This window comes from Strix uralensis, chromosome 4 (genome assembly GCF_047716275.1).
Source record: "Strix uralensis isolate ZFMK-TIS-50842 chromosome 4, bStrUra1, whole genome shotgun sequence".
In the NCBI taxonomy this organism is placed as follows: Eukaryota; Metazoa; Chordata; class Aves; order Strigiformes; family Strigidae; genus Strix; species Strix uralensis.
The window spans coordinates 3,503,243-3,523,136 of NC_133975.1; the positions used below are offsets into that span (position 1 = coordinate 3,503,243).

At 48.3% G+C, this 19,894-nt stretch overlaps 1 protein-coding gene and 1 long non-coding RNA gene across 5 annotated transcripts in view; one reads left to right on the top strand and one right to left on the bottom strand.

Annotated features, from left to right (window-relative positions):
* PTPRA (protein tyrosine phosphatase receptor type A) overlaps window positions 1-19,894 on the bottom strand; it is a 134,640-nt gene that overhangs the window by 8,528 nt on the left and 106,218 nt on the right. For all 4 annotated transcript variants that reach the window (XM_074865440.1, XM_074865441.1, XM_074865442.1 and 1 more), the window contains 9 exons: window positions 18,523-18,540; window positions 11,677-11,761; window positions 10,267-10,340; window positions 7,234-7,370; window positions 5,341-5,431; window positions 4,809-4,885; window positions 3,199-3,235; window positions 1,825-1,922; window positions 1,560-1,679 (listed from right to left, as the gene is read on the bottom strand). In XM_074865440.1, the coding sequence (XP_074721541.1) occupies window positions 1,560-1,679; window positions 1,825-1,922; window positions 3,199-3,235; window positions 4,809-4,885; window positions 5,341-5,431; window positions 7,234-7,370; window positions 10,267-10,340; window positions 11,677-11,761; window positions 18,523-18,540 (737 nt within the window). The remainder of the gene's footprint in view (window positions 1-1,559; window positions 1,680-1,824; window positions 1,923-3,198; window positions 3,236-4,808; window positions 4,886-5,340; window positions 5,432-7,233; window positions 7,371-10,266; window positions 10,341-11,676; window positions 11,762-18,522; window positions 18,541-19,894) is intronic.
* Window positions 1,929-3,693, top strand: LOC141942383 (uncharacterized). The gene is made up of 2 exons (XR_012628612.1): window positions 1,929-2,986; window positions 3,242-3,693. It is a non-coding gene; the product is annotated as an uncharacterized LOC141942383 (long non-coding RNA).

Sequence of the window (19,894 nt, forward strand, 5' to 3'; positions counted from 1 at the left end):
GAAAGGGAAATCATCAGATTAATGATAAATACTCAGATTTCCTTTCTCTTCCCAAAAGCAAGGGCAAAGGGGGAGCGACAGCCCCAAGAATGAGCTGGATGGCTTAAGAAACACTAGCATCCACAAGGCGAAAGGGCACAGACTCAGGCTCCAGGGCCAAATAAAAGCATGACATTTTAATTGCCCAGCATCACATCCCTCATTCCAGGGGTGAGAGATGCCAGCCCGGCCTTGGCTGTGGCTTCGACCTGGCAGAAGCTGCTGTAGTTCATTCCCAGCGAGCTCAAACACAAGCCACCTCTCCATTCTTCCCCACATCTTGGCCCACAGCATTTGCAGCTAAAGGCAGGGGAGGAAACCACCCACATCCAGGCCGTTGGAGTGAAGGGTAAGGCTCAGGAGAACCCCACTCAGCGTCCAGACAGGTTTTTAATCATCAGCTCTTCCTTGCCTGCCTCTGAGAGCAGCAGGAAAACAAAGAGAGAGACTAAAGCATCCAGAGCCTCCTCAGAGGACGAGAAAATGTAGTGACAGATGGGAAAGCAATCAAAACCAATGCATACGGCGCTGGATTTTGTCTTGGCCCGTGGGATAAATCTGATTATTTGCAGGCATTAAGTATCTGTGGGTGAGAGCAGGAACCAATACTGGTCACAGCAAGTGCTGGAGTATTACAGGACTGAATTTCAGCCTTGGCATCCACCAGATTCCCTGCTCTCAGTACAGCCACACTGGTACCTGCTGGGAACAGGCTCCCAGGTGTTTAAGGTGAGTAAATTCACAGAATCCCAGAATCATCATCAAGGTTGGAAAAGACCTTGAAGCTCCTCCAGTCCAAACATGAACCTCACCCTGACCGTTCCCAACTCCACCAGATCCCTCAGCGCTGGGTCAACCCGACTCTTCAACCCCTCCAGGGATGGGGACTCCCCCCCTGCCCTGGGCAGCCCATTCCAACGCCCAACAACCCCTTCTGCAAAGAAATCCTTCCTAAGAGCCAGTCTGACCCTGCCCTGGCGCAGCTTGAGGCCATTCCCTCTTGGCCTGGCGCTGGTTCCTTGGCTCAAGAGACTCATCCCCCCTCTCTGCACCCTCCTTTCAGGGAGTTGTAGAGGGCCATGAGGTCTCCCCTCAGCCTCCTCTTCTCCAGACTAAACCCCCCCAGTTCCCTCAGCCGCTCCCCATCAGACCTGTGCTCCAGACCCTGCACCAGCTCCGTTGCCCTTCTCTGGACACGCTCGAGTCATTCAATGGCCTTTTTGGAGTGAGGGGCCCAAAACTGAACCCAGTCATCGAGGGGCGGCCTCACCAGTGCCGAGTCCCGGGGTAAGATCCCTTCCCTTAACATTAATTATTAATTCTTAATAGGTCTGGTTAAAAATGGGTGCTGGGGTCATTTCATCCCAACTCTCCTCTCACAACAGCTCAGAGGAGCTGAGGAACTTGTCAGCACCTGTTGGATGCCCAGCATGGAGAGGGGAGGGCTGGGCTGGGCTGGGCCAGGGTGGAATGGGATGGGGTGGGATGGGATGGGAGATGAGGGACGCGAGTCTCGGCACCTGCTGGATGCAGAACTTCCGCACGGTGTAATCCACCAGGACAGTCACATCCTCCACGGACACTCGGATGTTCCCGTACGTCCAGCAGCCCTGATCCGGCCAGTACTGAGCACACTTACACTGTGGGGAGAGAAAACAGGCGCAGGTGAGCTCTGGTCCCTCACAAGCCTGGGACTGGCTCCAAGTCAGGCCCATGAGCATGAGACGTGCCGGATTTGGACGAAATTGCGTTAGATACCAGCCCATGAAGCCTTCTAACACCTACCTCTTTCCTCTCTTTCAGGTTGGTCACCATGACAATTGTTGCTGTGTTTTGCTCCCAAATCATCCTCCAAAAATCGTTCACGGTTTCTTCCTTTGGTCCTAAGGGGAAGGTAAAAAGAAATGTGATCTTTGGGATCAACCCCTCAAGCTCTGAGACCAAAACCCAGCATCTGAAATCACACACCGTGGATGATGCAACATATATTTTGCCAATAGATGTCAGCACAGGAGGTGTTTTGGAGTCTGAGAATGTTGGCTAACCCAAGGAACAATCCTATCACACAAGAGCTGGGCTTTCTGGATATGTTTTATGATGAGGAATTCCATTTTTAGCCCAAGAAGGGGGAACAAGACAAATGGAGCATGGAAACGACTTGCCCAAGGTCACCCAGGTACATTGTGGCCGTCGCAAGTCTCTCGCAGAAGTCCTGTCCCCGAGCCTGGTGTTTTAACCATGGGATCCCATTTCAATATAGCACAAGAATAGTTACCTGCTGCCTGCCAGACAAGGAGCTGACTCAACTTAGACCTCCCTTGCCAAGCCTGAGGGCGAGCCAAGAGAATAGCAGAGCCAAAGCTTTACCCCAGCCTGATACCGCTGCTGGACCTGATCCAGCCTTCCTTCTCCAGCAAGAGCCAGGCAAACAGGCAGGTGATGTCCTAACCCACTTGCAAGTCATGAGAGAAAATGCAAACCACGTCCCGTGGTCAGATAACCCCCTTTTGCTGACATGAACCTCCATGCAAGTAGGCATCTTAGTTTTAGGGATATGTTTGGACTGGTACAAGGAAAACAAGAGAGCCAGAGGGCTACGGATGGTACATGCAAGCTGGTGATGTTCTGGTGGGGGACAGCTGAGCTTGGGAAGACTCGTGATACTTGTTCTCAGTAGCTGATAGTCTAACTCCCCTCTGAAGACTACAGAGAAATTTCTCTCCAAGGGCACAGGCCCATGTTCTTGTCTGCCGAGGTTTAAAAAGGAGCAGAAATGAAGCCAGATCAGCGTGGTGCTCTCCGTAATAACCGATTTGGAGAATTTAATTAAGCAGCTCACTGGCAATGTTTCCAGAGATCATGACCACCTGCAGCTGAGGGCCAGGGTTGAAGGACAAGACTCAAGGAAGAAAGGCTTTGACACCCTCCAGCAATCAGTACTGCACAGGTAGGGCTTCTCTTCCTCCCCCAACGCATCCAGCACTGGTCTTTGACCAATAAAACCATTTTGGGAAGAAACTGTAGACCAGCCAAGCCTCCTTTTGACCAGGGGAGCTCTGCAAGGTGCTGTGCTGTGGTTAGCCTGGCACAGCTTGTACAGCAGAAGGACCCCAGTCCAACTGCCACCAGATAGAGCTACAGGAATAACTGAGCCTTTACCTTGTGCAGCAATGAACTTGTTTTTCTCTTGGTACCCCTACAGAGAAAAGGAGAAAAAGGAAGACAAATGAAAGATGAGTATTTGTCTAACACGGGAATCATGAAATGCACCTACATCATTAATAGAGCCAACACCTGCTCTGTTGCTCACTTCCCCCTCTGCAGAGAAGGGGCTGCAGCCTCCAAGGGGAGAAACAGCACCGACAGCAGAGCAGAAATAATGGAAAATCCCTGTGCAAAGGGTCCCTCCCCCAGAGCAACACCCCCCACGCTTGCGTGATGTGGGAACAAGCCCACTTGTTGGCACAGAGCACTAATGAAGTGGTACCCGACAGCCCTTCTGCTGCGATCAGACCCTGCATCCAGAGCATCACGCAACCATCTGGATTAATCTTCGGGAGATCGGCCTGTTGAACTCATGGGGATTGATTTTGAGTATTTCCTAGTGGATATTTATTTACTGGTGAAGAAAGTAAAAAGATCTTTTGAGTCTTGCTTTTCTTCACGTGCCTCCATCTCTCTCAAAGGCTACGTCTTCATATTACCCTTCCAATTCATTTGAGATATATGGTGATAATCATATAGGACAGATGATCAGAGGGCTGGAACACCTCTCCTGTGAGGACAGGCTGAGAGAATTGGGCTTGTTCAGCCTGGAAAAGGCTCTGGGGAGACCTCATAGTGGCCTTCCAGTACCTGAAGGGCGCCTACAAGAAGGCTGGGGAGGGACTTTTTACAAGGAACTGTAATGATAGGACGAGGGGTAATGGGTGGAAGCTGAGGGAGGGGAGGTTTAGACTAAATATAAGGAAGAAGTTTTTTACTGTGAGGATGGTGAGGCACTGGAATAGGTTGCCCAAGGAGGTTGTGGATGCGCCATCCCTGGAAGTGTTAAGAGCCAGGTTGGATGGAGCCTTGAGCAATCTGATCTAGTGGGAGGTGTCCCTGCCATAGCAGGGGGCTTGGAACTAGACAATCTTTGAGGTCCCTTCCAACCCAAACCATTCTATGATTCTATGATTGTATGACCCATCTCCTCCTAGAGGCAGAGCAGAGCAACATTGCTTCTATTTCAGCTGGCTTGCTTGATTTCCTTTTCATCCCCTTCCCACGTCCAGCCCTGCAAGCTGGGAAGTACCGATGATTAATCAGCCCCACCATTCATCAGCCGTTAATCAGAAGTCCCCAGTTCCTGCAGGAATGGTTCCCAAAGCCCTTCCAAACCAGCTGGCTTGGCTTTGCAGCACCCTAAGGAGTGTAAGTGGTGAAAAGAGGTGGGAAGAGATGTGACTATGGCAAAACAGCTGAGCAAGGGCAGAGATACAGTCAGAATTTATGAGTCCCAGCTCTCAGCCTGTTATTCCAACCACTTTTGTCTGGGGTAGCACAGTGAGCTCCACCACAGCCACATAAAGGTTATGAGATCAAAAACCAGTGTAATTTATTGCTCTGGAGGAGCTGGGGAGATGTTAACGTAGGAGGTAGTCTCTTAACCATCCTCTCCCAGGCACAAATCACACCCCATAAAAGCCCCACGCTCCTGGTGGGACCAGGCCCCACCGTTTGGGGCGCAGCCGGTAGGGATTTCCCCTTCAAATCACAAAACTCACATTAATGAAGGAGGCGTTGATGTAGTCAGAGTCAGGAACCCCCTCGACAGGGGTCAGGTGAACCCGGGAATGATCATCTGGAGGAAAATTAAGACTCCGCATTAAAAACAAACCCCCTCCACGTAGCTGCTATCTGGTGTAGCGAGAAAGGCGGGTGTTGGAGTGAAGCCCAGGCTTGCTGGCTCCCCCACACAAACACCTTTATTCCCCCATATTCTTCTTGCTTAATCCCTGAGAGGTGCTAGATTTTGCCCAAGGAAGTTTTTCTTCTGCGGAGCGCACACATTTGAGGAAGCCCCACTTGCCACCCAACAACAACTGGCCATTTTGGCATTTCCCACCCGTTTTATCTTCCATGGCCTCCTGGCCGCTGATGGCTCCAGGGAGCTCCTCCTTGCAGGATCTAAAGCTAAAGCAGATGCAGCCACCCATATGGGGTGCAAAATGACCTCAACCATGTCCTCTCCCATCCCAAAATGAGGAACAGGGATCCCCTGCAGCAGCACCCCGCCCAACCAGCTCCGATACCTACAGGGCAAAATGTTCACGTATCTGTTCTTCTCCTTGTTCTCCTCCTTGGAAGCAGCTTCACACGTGGCCTGTATGGGACACGCTGGAAGAGCCTGAAATGGCAGAAAAGGGGGTTTTCCATGACGTTCTTACAGCACAGCAGTAACCACAATACAACGGGTGTGTCGGCACAGGCCCCATCTGAGCATCCTGCCCCTCCGGACATGCCCCCACCACTCACACCCCTCGCCTTCACCCCAGCACAAGCTCCTTAGCCCCACCGAGCTCAAGGTGATCATTTAAATGGCCTGGGCTGGACCAGAGAAAGTAAATCCCTTCCAAAAAGTGCTATCAGGAATCTCAGGACCCCTGAACACGAGGTGGCAGCAAAGCCTCCGACACCAAACCCACCAGCCCAGCAATCCAGGAGCTCATTTCTGCTCCCCCAGGCTCCTGCTGAGATTTCCTCCGTTAACGATGACCCGATTAAAGCCTCCATCACTCAAGCACACCCAGCGATGGGAAGGAGCACCCACCCAGGGGGCTATTCTCCATCCAGCAGCGCCGGAAACCTTTGTGTTGGGGGGTGCTGGGGTACCAGGCAATGCTGTCCTGGTCACAACGGCCGGGTTTCATGTTCGAGCAGAGGAGGTGCTTCCCCAGCACCGTTATTCCACATCCTCTTTGAGTAGCGAAGAGGATGAGAACCTACTGGAGGGATTCACCATCCCTCCCTCCAGCTGACAGGCCAGACGTGCTTCACAACGGAAGTCTTCAAGGCAGTTGAGTATTTATAACCTGAAAAATCTCCCTCCCGGGCATTCATTGCACCTATTTAGTTTCATTGAAGCGCAGCCAGGAAGGGTATCAAGTTGTGCAACAGCTGGAGAAAGCTGAGTGGCTTTTTTTTAATCTTATCATCCTCATATTGGCCTGTCGTGCCTTGGACCTAAGGCTTTATGTATTTGCAGATGACACCTTTGCAGTGCAGACAACCAGATCAACAGTGGATTTTCTTTCATTAATTAGGCTGATGGAGAATCCAGGTAGTTCAGCAGTTCCTACATTACATGCTGTGATACTCCAGCTTGTTATTTAACTTTGTCTCCTACCTCAGTATCGCTCTGCCCATTTTTATATTGTCAAGGTGAAACAGGTTTATTATCACAAGAAGTTGCAGAGCTCAGCAACATCAAGAAGAGGTTGTAGCCATCTCAGAAGAGATGCTCTAGCATCGTGAGATAAGCACTATACCTGAATTATTACTCACTGCTGAAGGCCAACTGTTGTCCTATAAATTGTCATCATTCTGTTTCAGGGTTAACAGCTCATCGAAATAGACAGGGTCATTTCTGTTTCTCTGTCAGAGCTTTTGTTTTGGCTGTTTGTGGATTTAAGCCATGAGGATTGGGAGGAGGGAGGCAGAGCTTGGGAGGAAACCAGCAGGCAGGGAAGCTCTGGAAGACCCCAAGACATCCAGGACACCTCCCAAACCCAGCAAAACGTAACCCTGTAGTGTTGCTTGCTAGAAAATCTCTGCTCCTTGCAGTGAATGTGAGGGGTAGAGGCTTCCCCACCCTCACAGCAGATTCAGGGACAGAATGGGTCCTCCCACCTTGCAGCCCTTTGAGAAACCCCTGAGGACCGGGCAGACCATCACTCCCTCCGCGAAGCTCCCTGAGAAGCTCTTCTGAAGCCCAGCATCCAGCACTGTTACATTATCGACTCAATTACCCTCTGGGCTGATGTGCTGTCCCTGAGCTAGGTACCACTGCACGCTGCAGCTCCTCTCTGCTGTACCAGCCATTTTGTCCCTGCTCTATGAAGTGAGACCACATTTTTCCCTGCTGTGTGTTGTAAGCCCGACGCCGAGAGCAGCCTGCAGGATTTAAGGGCAAGAAGCAAAGGCACTCACGTTGAACTCCTCCCGAAAGAGCTTGTTGTCATCTGCCATCCGACGGTTGATCTCCTCTTCCAGCTTGTCAACGGGCAGAGGCGGGTATTTACGGTTGGTGCTGGGGGAGCGGGCAAGCAGCGGCATGCTCTGAGGCTCTGCAATGACACCCGGGCATCAGAGGTGCCCACCCAGCCCCTCCTCGTGCCCAGCACTCGTCCATGCCCAGGTGGGCACAGGGACCCCAGGCCGTCTGCTTTTAGGGCCCTCCTCACTATCCCTGTATTTTCATAGAATCACCATTTTCATAGAAAGGACCTTAAAGATCATCTAGTCCAACCCCCCTGCCACGGGCAGGGACACCTTCCACTAGCCCAGGTTGCCCAAAGCCCTGTCCAACATGGCCTTGAACCTTTCCAGGCCTTTTGCTCTTCCTATGGATGGTGCACAAAAATTTGGGGATCTTGTGATAACACGAAACTCTTTCAGCACCCTGTGGTTGAGCGTTACACTGTCATAGAGGCAGGATAGGACAATGAGGACCAAGACTAAAAACCCTCTGCGATGCTCTAGACTTGGGCAGGAGTGGCTGGAAAGCTGCCTGGCAGAAAAGAACCTGGGAGTGTTGGTCAACAGCTGGCTGAACATTAGCCAGCAGTGTGCCCAGGTGGCCAAGAAGGCCAATGGTATCCTGGCTTGTATCAGCACTAGCGTGGCCAGCAGGGACAGGGAAGGGATCTTACCCCGGGACTCGGCACTGGTGAGGCCGCCCCTCGATGACTGGGTTCAGTTTTGGGCCCCTCACTCCAAAAAGGCCATTGAATGACTCGAGCGTGTCCAGAGAAGGGCAACGGAGCTGGTGCAGGGTCTGGAGCACAGGTGTGATGGGGAGCGGCTGAGGGAACTGGGGGGGTTTAGTGTGGAGAAGAGGAGGCTGAGGGGAGACCTCATGGCCCTCTACAACTCCCTGAAAGGAGGGTGCAGAGAGGTAGGGGTTGGTCTCTTCTCACGAGTAATAAGCAATCAGACAAGAGGAAACGTCCTCAAGTTGCACCAGGGGAGGTTTAGATTGGATATTAGAAAAAATTTCTTCACCAAAAGGGTTGTCAAGCACTGGAACAGGGTGCCCAGGGAACTGGTGGAGTCACCACCCCGGAGGTATTTAAAAGACGTGTAGATGTGGTGCTCAGGGACATGGTTTAGTGGTGGCCTTGGCAGCGTTGGGTTAACGGTGGGACTCGATGATCTTAAAGGTCCTTTCCAACCTAAATGATTCTGTGATTCTGTGATAATGTGAAACTCAACACTCTGGGATTGAGCATCACACTATTGTAGAGGCAGGATAGGGCAATGAGGACCAAGTCATCAATACTGGGGGATGAAGACCACCTCGCTTTGAATTCAGACTTCGCCCTTGCTCATATGGAAAGTCTGGCACCATCACCATGACGTAACTCCCAGGTGGACACAGAAAAGGTAGCTGTTGCTTGTGGTTCCTTAGTGAAGCCAAGAAAGGCCACATGAGGGTTATACCAACACAACTGACGGTTTATGAAGTTCACACCTTCATTTACAGCAATGTAAAACTGGTAGGGAAGGTTTTAGCTGCCAACGTAAAAAAAAAAAAGGTGCTGATTTTCAGTTTGCGCTTGCTCCGAAGGTGTTTGGTTTATGTGGAAGGAGCTCAGAAAAAAGGATCTGAACTGAGTTTAAGAGGTGATGGTTCCTCTTCCACGCTTACTTTGGTGCCTCCATATGGATGGAGATGCCCAACTTCAGATCCTCAATGGGCAGCTCTGGCTCAAAGCCAGCGAACAAGACAAGCTCAGGGACAAAAGAGTTCAGACATTACAGCAGGTTTGCACAAGACTTTAAAATTGCATTTATGCATTTTTAAGAAGTCCAAAAAGGTTTTCATAAAGAAAAACCAATGTATTCCCTGCTTTCTCTCAGAAATGTTAGTTTGGTGTCTACAGTTAGTGTGAAGATCTGAGTTTTAACCAGCTGTCATCCTAATTTAAAAGGGTAGAAGGATATTTAATTATTTCCCAAAGATGTGTTTCTTCAAAAAAGTTTGTTATTTGAGTCAAGGAGATATTGTGAAAACTCAAGAGGAACTGTGAGTAGTTTGGTGTTGGAAGTGATCATCCATTTTAATATTAACCACTTGAGGGCAAACATTTTGTCACTGGAATGAAAGTTGGGAAATAAATTTTCATTCTGTAAGAGTTTGCCAAAATCATGGAAAACAGAGAAAGTTCATAAAAAGAAACAAATAAAAATGTAAATGAAAAAATACTTTCCTACAGAAATATGAGGTGGGAGAACAATGACCACCGAGTCCCCAAGCACTGTCATTGCACCGGGCTCAGGCTGCGACAGTGCTGCATCCCTGGGCTTTCCTGGATTTTCCTGGACTACAGAGGTCTGTGTTCTGGTGTATATATTTATATTATTCTGGTGTATTTATATTTATTCTGTTGTATATTATTTATATTATTCCCACCAGCAATAATATAAAAACATACTCAGGACCATCTTCATATGCCCTTCCTAGACCATACTCAAGCAGAACACAATCTTCATCTTCCTTTCTACAAATTTCCAGCAAATCCCCTCCCCAAACCAGTATTTGGTGAGCGTTTTCCCACTGCCATTAGAGCTGGCCAGTAAAAGATGCCCCTGGGTATTACGTTGGCTACATGTCCATCAAGCTGCACGTGTCTTATTGCTGTGTTGGAAGGGGAAAGGCACTGTATGGTCAGCAGACCAACCCAGGTAGCTCTGCACTGCCCAGAGAGCTGCCCTGGAGGGTGTAAACCAACCCTACTTTGGCCACTTCAAGGGTTTTATGACATTTTTGTCATTTTTACAATTTTTAGGAGAATTGCTAGTTATTTCACTAGCTAACTTTGGCCGATTCCAAGTGGGGGAAAAAGAAAAACCTAAAATATTCTGAAGAATGTTTGAATTGACCTGTTTTGATCTGAACAAAGCTCATTCCTTCTGCAAGATGCACTTTTGCTCCCTGTGTCGCACCGATGCGGGCCTCACCTGTATCATCTGTCCGGCCGTTGGACAATCGAAAGGAGTTGGAGTGACTCCCTGCTTGCTTGTATTTCTTGAACCTACCAAAGACAAGGGAGTGGAGAACGTCAGTAGATACCCCCCAAGAAGCCCAGGTTACCTTCTGGGGGAGCAGTGCAGCCATGAAGGGTGTTCCACACTTTCTCACGGCTTGATGAACCAGCTGGTGGGTCCAAGAGGCTACGGGACCTCTAAAATCCTGCCTACAGGTGTAACTTTTAACTGACCACATCTGGAAAGGCTGCAGGAGACCAGAATGAGGTGAAAGCCAGGAGGAGAAGCTTTAAGGCTGCTTTTTATGGAGGACACCCCAAGGAGTTCCTGCTCCACGGGCTGATTCAGCAAAGCATATAAGCCCCAGGTTGATCCGTCCTTCTGCTGCAAAGCCCTTCTCCATGTGCTTTTAACTTGAAGCAGATGCTTACGCTCCATTTGCCTGAAGTTAAGGGTTTTGCTGAATCACTGGGCAGGCGGCGGTGAACAGAAACCCTTTTTTTAAGGGCTGGAAGCCAGGTGGGGAGGACTCAAAACTCTGCTGCTGCTGAAGTCCCAAGGCAAAACTCTCAACAGGTTCACTGCCTCGAGGGCAGGCCCAGAGCCAGGAGATGAAGAGAATTTTTCCACTCCTGAGGAAATTGTTTTTTCTTTTTTTTTTTTTTTAAACTTATTTAATCACCAAAATGGTGAGTAAATGAAAAAGTTTACTGCAGGTGAATAAAATCCCTCTTCTAGATGAGCAGATATGCACTCAGGAGCTGGGAACGCTACATTTGAGCAGCCCAGATGTTTGGATTTGTTAAAAATGGACCTAAAAAAAGGCTTTGTCATGTTATAGCCCCAGCTACAGCATCACCTAACGCTCCTAACAAGACCCGGCCATATGCCACCTCGGAGCAGAAGATGCACGACGTGAAGGTTTGGTACCCAAGGCTGAGCTTGGCTCTGGATCACGTTCAGTATCACGATGAGAATCCAGGAATAACGCCCCTGGTTATACACGAAAAGGACTTTCCGGCTCGAGCGCTGTGTTCAGCTTCCCTGGATTACTCAATCCAACACTCTTTGCCTCGCAAAGAAATCTTACCTCATTTTTAACTGCACTGGCAAGACTTTAATTTAATCTGTCCTACTAAAAATATGACATTTTCAGTAGCAGAACAGGCATTATCCCATACAAGGACCAGCTTTATAGAGAAAGGAATAAGCATAATTTACTAGATAACCCCAAACATCATTTTCATTATCCTTACAGATTTCTTTTTAAAACACCAGCTGTGTCAGCCTTTAGTTTAGGAAACAGCACAAAAGGCTTATTCCTGTTCATTCAGTAATTAATTTCTGTCAAGTAAGGGAAGTTAGCATTAAAGCATTTCTTACCTTAGCATGTACAGCACAATAATAATAAATACTATGACTAGAAGGGAAGACAGGGCCACCATCACAGCTATAATTGGAGTCTCATCTGCAATAGGGAAAGAAAGGTGTGATTATCAACACTGAAAAACATCCAGCACCATCATTTAACAGGGAAGAGCTCTACAATTTCTGCTTGCAAAATAATAATAATAACAACAACAATAATAAAAGGTATTGAGTAAGGTTATGTTTCTCCAGTCTGACAGTGAAGACAGATACAGGACCTGAGCGAAGACCACGTATCTCAGATACTCCGAGGTTAGATTCAAACCTGTAACCACAATTCAGAGCACCTCAATCTCCTCTAAGAGTTGTGACCTTGAAGATGAAAACTGTGATTGAGAAAGTTGTGAGTGGGCTATTTTAGGGGTTTCTTCTGCACAACTGAATGGGCCCATGGTGGCCCACCAGCCACCAGTAGAAGTTCCTGCTCTATTACCTGGGGACCTACCAAGTCTTCTGTCTGTGATATAAGGATCCATGCGAGAAGTTTCTGAACAGGTCCATGAGTTTGGTATAACATGATAAGGAACCTTATATTAAAACAGGTGAAAACTGCGGCCTTTGTAAGATCCCACAGATACTACGTTTGTAAAACTGCCACGATTTTGCTTCCAGCTGGGCTGCTGGAGCTACTTATCATCTGTCTGGCTCATCGCAAAGAGGTCGCTCCTGCTGGGACTTCTTTCCTCCCTGGAAATACTGAGTTTAAGGAGGAGGTGATGTTAGACAACCCATTGTGCACGCTCTGCACTGCAAGGCCACCGAGTATGAACTAATTTGTTCGCTCCCTCACAGAGGCTTCTCAAGGGTGGGCACCGCACAATTCCCTTGCAAACACACTTGGATTAGTCACTTCTGAAACATTCCCATCCTCCGGGACCCACAACAGATTTTTATTTTAAATAAGCTGTTTGTAACTTGGCCTGGAGGTCAGTGAAACAGTGGTCGGCGCAGGCAAATTCCCCAGATGGGGTTGGAAGCCAAGCAACGCTAACCAGATAGGAAAATGGCCCTGAAGGGCATTTTTCCAGATAAATGTGGATGCTAGTGATGCCAGCTGGGGGTATCTTCATCTTCCATCAGCTCGCTCAATCTGTATGGGCCACCACACCGTGTCTACATGCCTTGGCCCCCGGAGACTGCAAGGCATGACCCTCCTTTCCACCTTCTGCGCATCCATTTCCCTGCCAGGGCAGATTCCTGATCCACGTGTCTCAACAATTTCGGCCAGCAGATCTTCTTAGGTGAGATTTATTTTGTCCCTGTCTGACCACTGAGCTACCAAGGGACACATATTTCTGCATTTGTCCCTGTGTGGTCATGAGGTCTAGAAATGTTATTTTCTGACCAAAAGATATGATTTCTGTGTAATGATTTGAAGGCAATGACCTGGTATGGTAAATTAAAACATGAAACTCTCCTGGTCTTGCACATCTTTGTTCTTTCCACCTACTGTCCTCGTGTCAGCATCAACCCCAGCCCAGCAGCAAAAAGCCAAAGAATTTACTGGAAGGCATTTCTGCCTCCTGCATGCTCCGTAGCTGCTGGAGCCTCAGTGTTACCCACCATGAGGCTTTCCAAAAGCAAGACCAGGAAGGCAAAGCAACCACAGAGCGTCTTAGCCCAACCCCAGCCAGGCCTTGCCTCTCCTCTAATGTGCGTCTTGTTAAGACCTCTGACCGCAACCACCATCAGCATCCTGGTTGTAGGAAAGGAAGGGGACCTGCCTTGCCAAAGCCCACAGTACTATGCCCCCACTATTCATCACTGAACCATTTCTCCTGCCTTGGCTGGAGTTAAGCTCAGCCTAACTGGTGCTGAGCTGGGCAGGGGCTGCTGCGGCAGTGCCGGTTGGCAGGAGACGTGATTTACGGGCCGGAGTTTCTGCAGGGGTGCCTCTGGCAGCAGGATGCAGGGAGCCTGGGGGGTTGGTTTTTATTTTGCAGCCGTTCTTTCGACACATCTGGCTGGATGAATTAGAGCTTTTCTACCGCAGCCGCTAACTGCCAGCCTGCTGCCCAGCCCACCCAGCAAAGCCCAGGCAGGAAACAAGCTGGAGGGTCCCCAGCCGGTCCCTCCTTCCCCAGCCAGCCCTGGCGAGCGGTGCCAACCCCCCGCAGCTCCCATCCTGCTCGAGCCTCAGCCCCGGGGGCTTCACGCTTGCAATTCTCCTGGAGAAGGGACAAAGGCTCAACCCTCTGCTTCCACCATGGTCCAGAGCCTGGAAGGCATCGGGATGCTTAAATCTTGTCCTGGCACCTCTGAGGAGCCAGCAAACCATCTTCTGGTGCTCAAGATCACGTCTCTAACTGTAGGTAGAGATGCTATATAGCAGTCTATAGGTTGTCCCCCATACACCATGCAGACCTGGGTACAGCCGCATGGCAGAGAGGGACAGGTCTGAGCAGCCCTCCTTGCTCGTTGCTGTCAAGGCCTGCCCACAAAATGTGAGTCAAATTGAGCAGACAAGAAACTACAGGATCACAAGTAAAAAAAAATGGGGGTAAAAGAAATGGAAGCAAAGATGTAGGGTCAGTATTTCTTAAATAAAATCCCCAGGACACAAGATGTGGAGGTCCTGGAAAAGTAAATCCTGCAAAATGGTCACAGAGGAGGAGCAGGGAAGGAGCAAGAGTTTAAATCCTGAGGTCCCACATAGGTTTAAATCACAGGCCAGCTATGTTCCCTGCCAACATCACAAAGAGCCTGCAGGAGCGGATCTGTGATGCAACCTTTACTTGTTTTCCTGCAATATTTCCTTCCCGGTTGTGTTTGGGAGGTGGAAGAAGAAGCCACCCCAGACACAGCAGCTCAGAGAAATCAGCAAGTGTAGTCACAAAACACCTTAAATTACTCCCTTGGGGCTGTGTCACACACATACACATGCTTTGCTTGGGACAAGGCCAGATTGTTGTCATATTCTGCTCGGCACTGTGGTCCTCCGGCCCCATCTCCTGCAAGGTGCTACCATGGCAGTGAGGAGCACTGGGAGAGGTACACAACAAGCAGAGCAATGCTTCAGAGCCAGAGGATCCTCCTGAGCTCCAGGTCTCTCTGCTGCTTTCTGTCCATCCTGGTAGGATATGGATGCATTACTTCAACCCATCCATAGGGAAATGGGAGGGGGTTTGTTGCCTGCTTTCTTCAAACCATGCCTGGATGCTTTTCTGGGAGGTAGACATGACCCTTTCTGTGCCCATGTGAACCTTACAGTTCAAAAAGGCCAAGGGCAAGGTCCTGCACATGGGTCAGGGCAATCCCAAGCACAAATCCAGGCTGGGAAATGAGTGGATTGAGAGCAGCCCTGAGGAGAAGGACTTGAGGGTGTTGGTAGATGGAAAACTGACTGTGAGCCAGAAACATGCACTCACAGCCCAGAAAGCCAACCGTGTGCTGGGCTGCACCCAGAGCAGTGTGGGCAGCAGGGTGAGGGGGGGGTTTCTCCCCCTCTGCTCTGTTCTCATCAGACCCCCCTGCAGTGCTGGGTCCAGCTCTGGGGGCACCAACAGCAGAAGGACACGGACCTGCTCGAGGGGGGCCACAGGAAGCCATGAAGATGCTCGGGGGGCTGGAGCACCCCCCTGTGAGGACAGGCTGAGAGAGTTGGGGGGGTTCAGCTGGAGAAGAGAAGGCTCTGGGGAGACTTTAGAGCGGCCTCCCAGGACTTAAAGGGGGCTTATAAAAAAGATGGACAGACAGAACAAGGGGTAATGGTTTTAAGCAGAAAGAGGGTAGGTTGAGGTTGGACATAAATGTTTTATGATGAGGGTGGTGAAACAGTGGACCAGGTTGCCCAGAGAGATGGAAGATGCCCCCTCCCCAGAAACATTCAAGGCCAGGTTGGACAGGGCTTTGAGCAACCTGGGCTAGTGAAAGGTGTCCCTGCCCATGGCAGGGGGGTGGACTAGATGACATTTAAAGGTTCCTTCCAACCCAAACCATTCTGTGATTCTATGGTGCAACCACTGGGCAATCCCTTCAGGAGGCATTAAGTGTCTCTCCAGCCAAGGGCCACTCTATCCATCATACCAACTCCAGGCACGAAGCAGGAGCAGGCAGGGCACTTCTCATCCCCACTGCCCCACTGGGAAGGGATCTGTCTTGCTGATACATCCCCACGGCTGTCTCAGAAACGGCGCTTGAGCCCGGAGCGTGGCATCACCCCTTGAACACGTAAAGTCATAAATATTTGTGCAGCTTTACTCTCTTGCCCCTGGGCAAAGCAGGCAAGACTTTTCAGTGAGCCTGCCAAGGATGCCTGGCTCAGCCTCTCCCTTCCAGGCTTGCGAAGGATTAAACCATCTCTTGTAGCAGAAATAGAGTTTACGGATGCCCTAAAGGGCCATGGTCACCAAAATGGGATGGGGAAGGACTTGCAGCATCTGCAAGAGTTGGGTGCTGCCAGGAAAAGCAAAACACTAATTTCCATCGGTCCGACTTCACAAAAAATCCCCTTCTGACCCCAAATCAGGAGACCAGGGTGAGCAGAGCCACCTGCAAACGTCCTTCCACACCGCCCTGCTCATCACCAAAGCTCCAGCACAGGCAGTTCCGTCACTCAACAGCCCCAAAGCTTGCAGAGATCCCTTCTGCTGATGCTGTTATGGGAGGGGGACAGAAATAAAAGGGCTACTTGCTTCCTGCATGAGTCATAATAGTTGTCGAAGTGTACTCGGTGTCTGAGATACACCACTGGGAATGGCTTCATGCGATAGTACAAGTGCAAGCAATAAGAGGCAGAAGATTTTCACTAATTTGGATAAAAATCACTTCTCTGCTCCTCATCTTCAAAATAACCCTCAAGCACCAATTTGTTAGAAAGCTTTTCATTTTGGAATATTGTGAAGATTATTACTGTAACTTTCCTGATAAGAAAACAACCTATTTCCCCACTTTCCAATACTAGAGATTAAAAATCTTCCAGCGATTCCCAGGGGAACACACACCTGAAATGAGACAAGACGCGTGTTCCCATGGCTCACCTCGCCATAAACCATCACTCAAAATCCTCTTGAGATTTAAAGAAAAACTCCAGCACAAGCTCAAAGGCCTTCAGCTTCGAGCAGAGCTTATCCTGTGCTGATTAGTCCTGCAGAAGTCAGCGTAGCTGGATTTAACCTGCTGTGGTTTCACAGGTCTGTCTAACCTTGAAAGGGTTTAGTGGCAAAGCCCCCTCAATCTAGAGGAGACTCACTTTTTAAATGGAAGAGCCACATAAACTGATGGGAGGCTGACTCTGCTGTAACCTGCATCAATTTTCTCCACGATGTGATATATTCTATATGTGATGTGATATATGCTACACATGATGTGATATATCCTATAGTGGTTAGGGGGTATAGTTTGGGTAAGATGCACTTAGGTCAGAAAAACATACATGTTAGCTAATCCCACATCTAACTAATCCCACATCTACATGAAAAAACAAATCCAAACAATTCTTTCCCGTGTCCTTTACACATCCAAAAATGATTACAACATCAGAGAAGATTGTTTTCTGGAATAAATCAAAATAGAGGCATTGACTGAAACTCTACCATCTTAAAGCAGGAGAAAAATGACCTGCAGAGACAGAATCAGTCCCTTTGGAGTCACTGGGAAGACACCACATCCCCAACATGACCCAAGCCATGTTTTACCGACAGCTGTACTTAATGTTAACAGCAGCCCTTCCACTTCTTGCTGCCACGGTTTTGCTCCCAGTGCTGCTTCTTGGTGCCACAGAGCCAGGAATTGGGACCAATCCCCCTAGAATAACCCTCCAAGTCACAGGACTTGGAAAATATTAATTATTAGTATTAACATTAATAATAGAAATATTAATATATTAGGAAGTAATATTTTCCCCCATTTTTCCATTTCTGTGCTCTCAGGAGCAGGGATGAACAATGGCAGAGAGATAACAAAATCAGACCCGAGTCATGCCAGATCCAAGGGAATTGTACTGAATATTTCTCCAGCAGCTTAACAATTATTTTAGAAGAATTCACTCGGACCTGCATCCCTTTTATTTCCTCCCCCCCCCCTTTTATTTCCTCCTGTATATTTTCTCTGCGCAAATGTGGATTGACAGTAACTATCATAGAGCATCTGTCTTTTCCTCTGTACCATCAGTGGGACGGTGCAGGTTTGGCACACCAAGCAGCACAAAGCAGATCACTGTAGAGTTTACAAAGCTGAAACACCCATCAGAGCAATGCTGAAAACACACCGAGGAAGCGTGTTTCTAGAGGGAGAACCAGGCTGGCTGCACCTCTGCTCTACCCACTCCTATCCAGCTAAAGCAAGGAGTAATTGCAAATATTCTGGTAGCGGTGCCAGTTCTCAGAACTAAGAGATGGAAAAATGCGCCTAAGTGCTATTATATTACAAGAAATGGATGTGTGCTACTGCTTGCCAACAGAATTAAGGAGAATAATAATTATTCACATCATTTGCAGAATTTGTCCGGATCAAACAGGGTAAGTCACAGTCAATAAAGAAGGAAATTTGCTGAATGGCTTCTTAGACTTTGGTCATCTGACTCTAGGGATGGTAATGCTGGTATTTTCAGAGCATTCAGCAGGAACTCTCTGTATCTAATAGGACATGTAAAAATTGGTATGGGATTCTTTATTTCTAAAAAGAAAAGCGCAACAGAAATTAAGATATCATTGTGTCACCAGCTCTTCTAAAGAGCTTGATAGGCTTTGTAAAAGCAATTTTGGAAGTGTGTCGTAAGGAGAGCTATCTAATAGCAGAATACTTTTGGAAATGTTTTTACTGAGGGCTTGACTAAACAGCAATGAAATATAAAATTCTTACCTCTTCTGTCAGAGTTACCTGTAGAAAAAGAAAACAAAAGTTTCTTAGCAACAAAGAAATATACATTTTAATAAGTCAGGAAGGATGAAAGACCAAGACAGTAACAAATCTAGTAACTCTCGTCATCTTCTTGTAAATCTTTCCTTTAAAACACCAGCTATAAAGCTGGGATGTTAAAATGAATTTCAGCCTCCACATAGTAACAAGGAAAAAGGATTAAAAAGCAACTTTTTATCAGCAGAGCAGGGAGATGAAGCTGAGCTATAACATCGATAAACACAACCCATCACTCTTAATCGGTAACACAGTCTGTTTAAGCCTATAACCAGCAAGTCACTGGTGTAATTCATTAGCACTTAAATATTAAGAGATAACACTTGTGTGTAATTTTAACAGAGTGGCTGAGCCAAGAGTTCGATTAAGAGCAGCTGGGCTCAGGGATGGGGATGATGAGCATCCAAGGAAAGCCTCTACCCGCTGTTTTGGATGTTTCATCCAGAGGAAGCCAGGAGAAATCTGTGCCAACGAGAGCACAGCCCAGCTCTCCTGCTGCCATGCCGCTGGCACGGGCACCCCAAGCCCCTGTTTTACGCGTGAAGAGCTGCAGCACGGGGTTGAGGACAGTCCTGGTAGGTCTGGAGAAGCAGGAACTGCTTGTACAACATGTAATTCAGGCGGCGCCTTCTGCCCCTGTCCCTCTTGAGCACCACTTAATTTTTCCATGACTGATATCCAAATTTCCCATGAAGATTAAAGGCAAAGGCAGCCCTAAAACTAATTTTGCTCCTTGACAAATTACTTGTAATAAAGAAAGAATCAGATTTGGTCATTTGTTCTTGGGACTGACATCAAGTGAGAAGCCACATCTGGCCTTGCTGGTGCAATGGCCAATGTCTTATAGCATACACCAAGGGAGTTCACCAAAAACAGTACCCCAAGTCATAAAAAAAGTAGAAAAGACACAAAAATGATAAATTCAGTCCTCCACTAGCAGACAGCGATTACAAAATCCAGATCTTAGCAGTACTTAAGGCTTTTGCCTCCATCACTCCCATTTGAAGGCTACGTTTATTCTAAACTTGCACCGTGCATGTATCTAAGGTTACTCTGGACCCCATTACCCCGGAAAAAAGCCTTGAGGATTTGTCTTTGAAAGGAAGCTGGATGAGCTCGGGGATAGCAGGACATTAGAAAGTTGGGTTGCAAACTTCCTTCAGTTGCATCCCTTCCTATGTCGGTAGCAAAACCAACTTCACTGCAGCTTCATGGGCTGCAGTTTCCAAAGATGCCCAGAGGAAGAGGGCACAAACACCTCATCGATCTGAAGAGACGTTTAGATACCCAACACCCAGTAACCTTGAGAAATTTATTC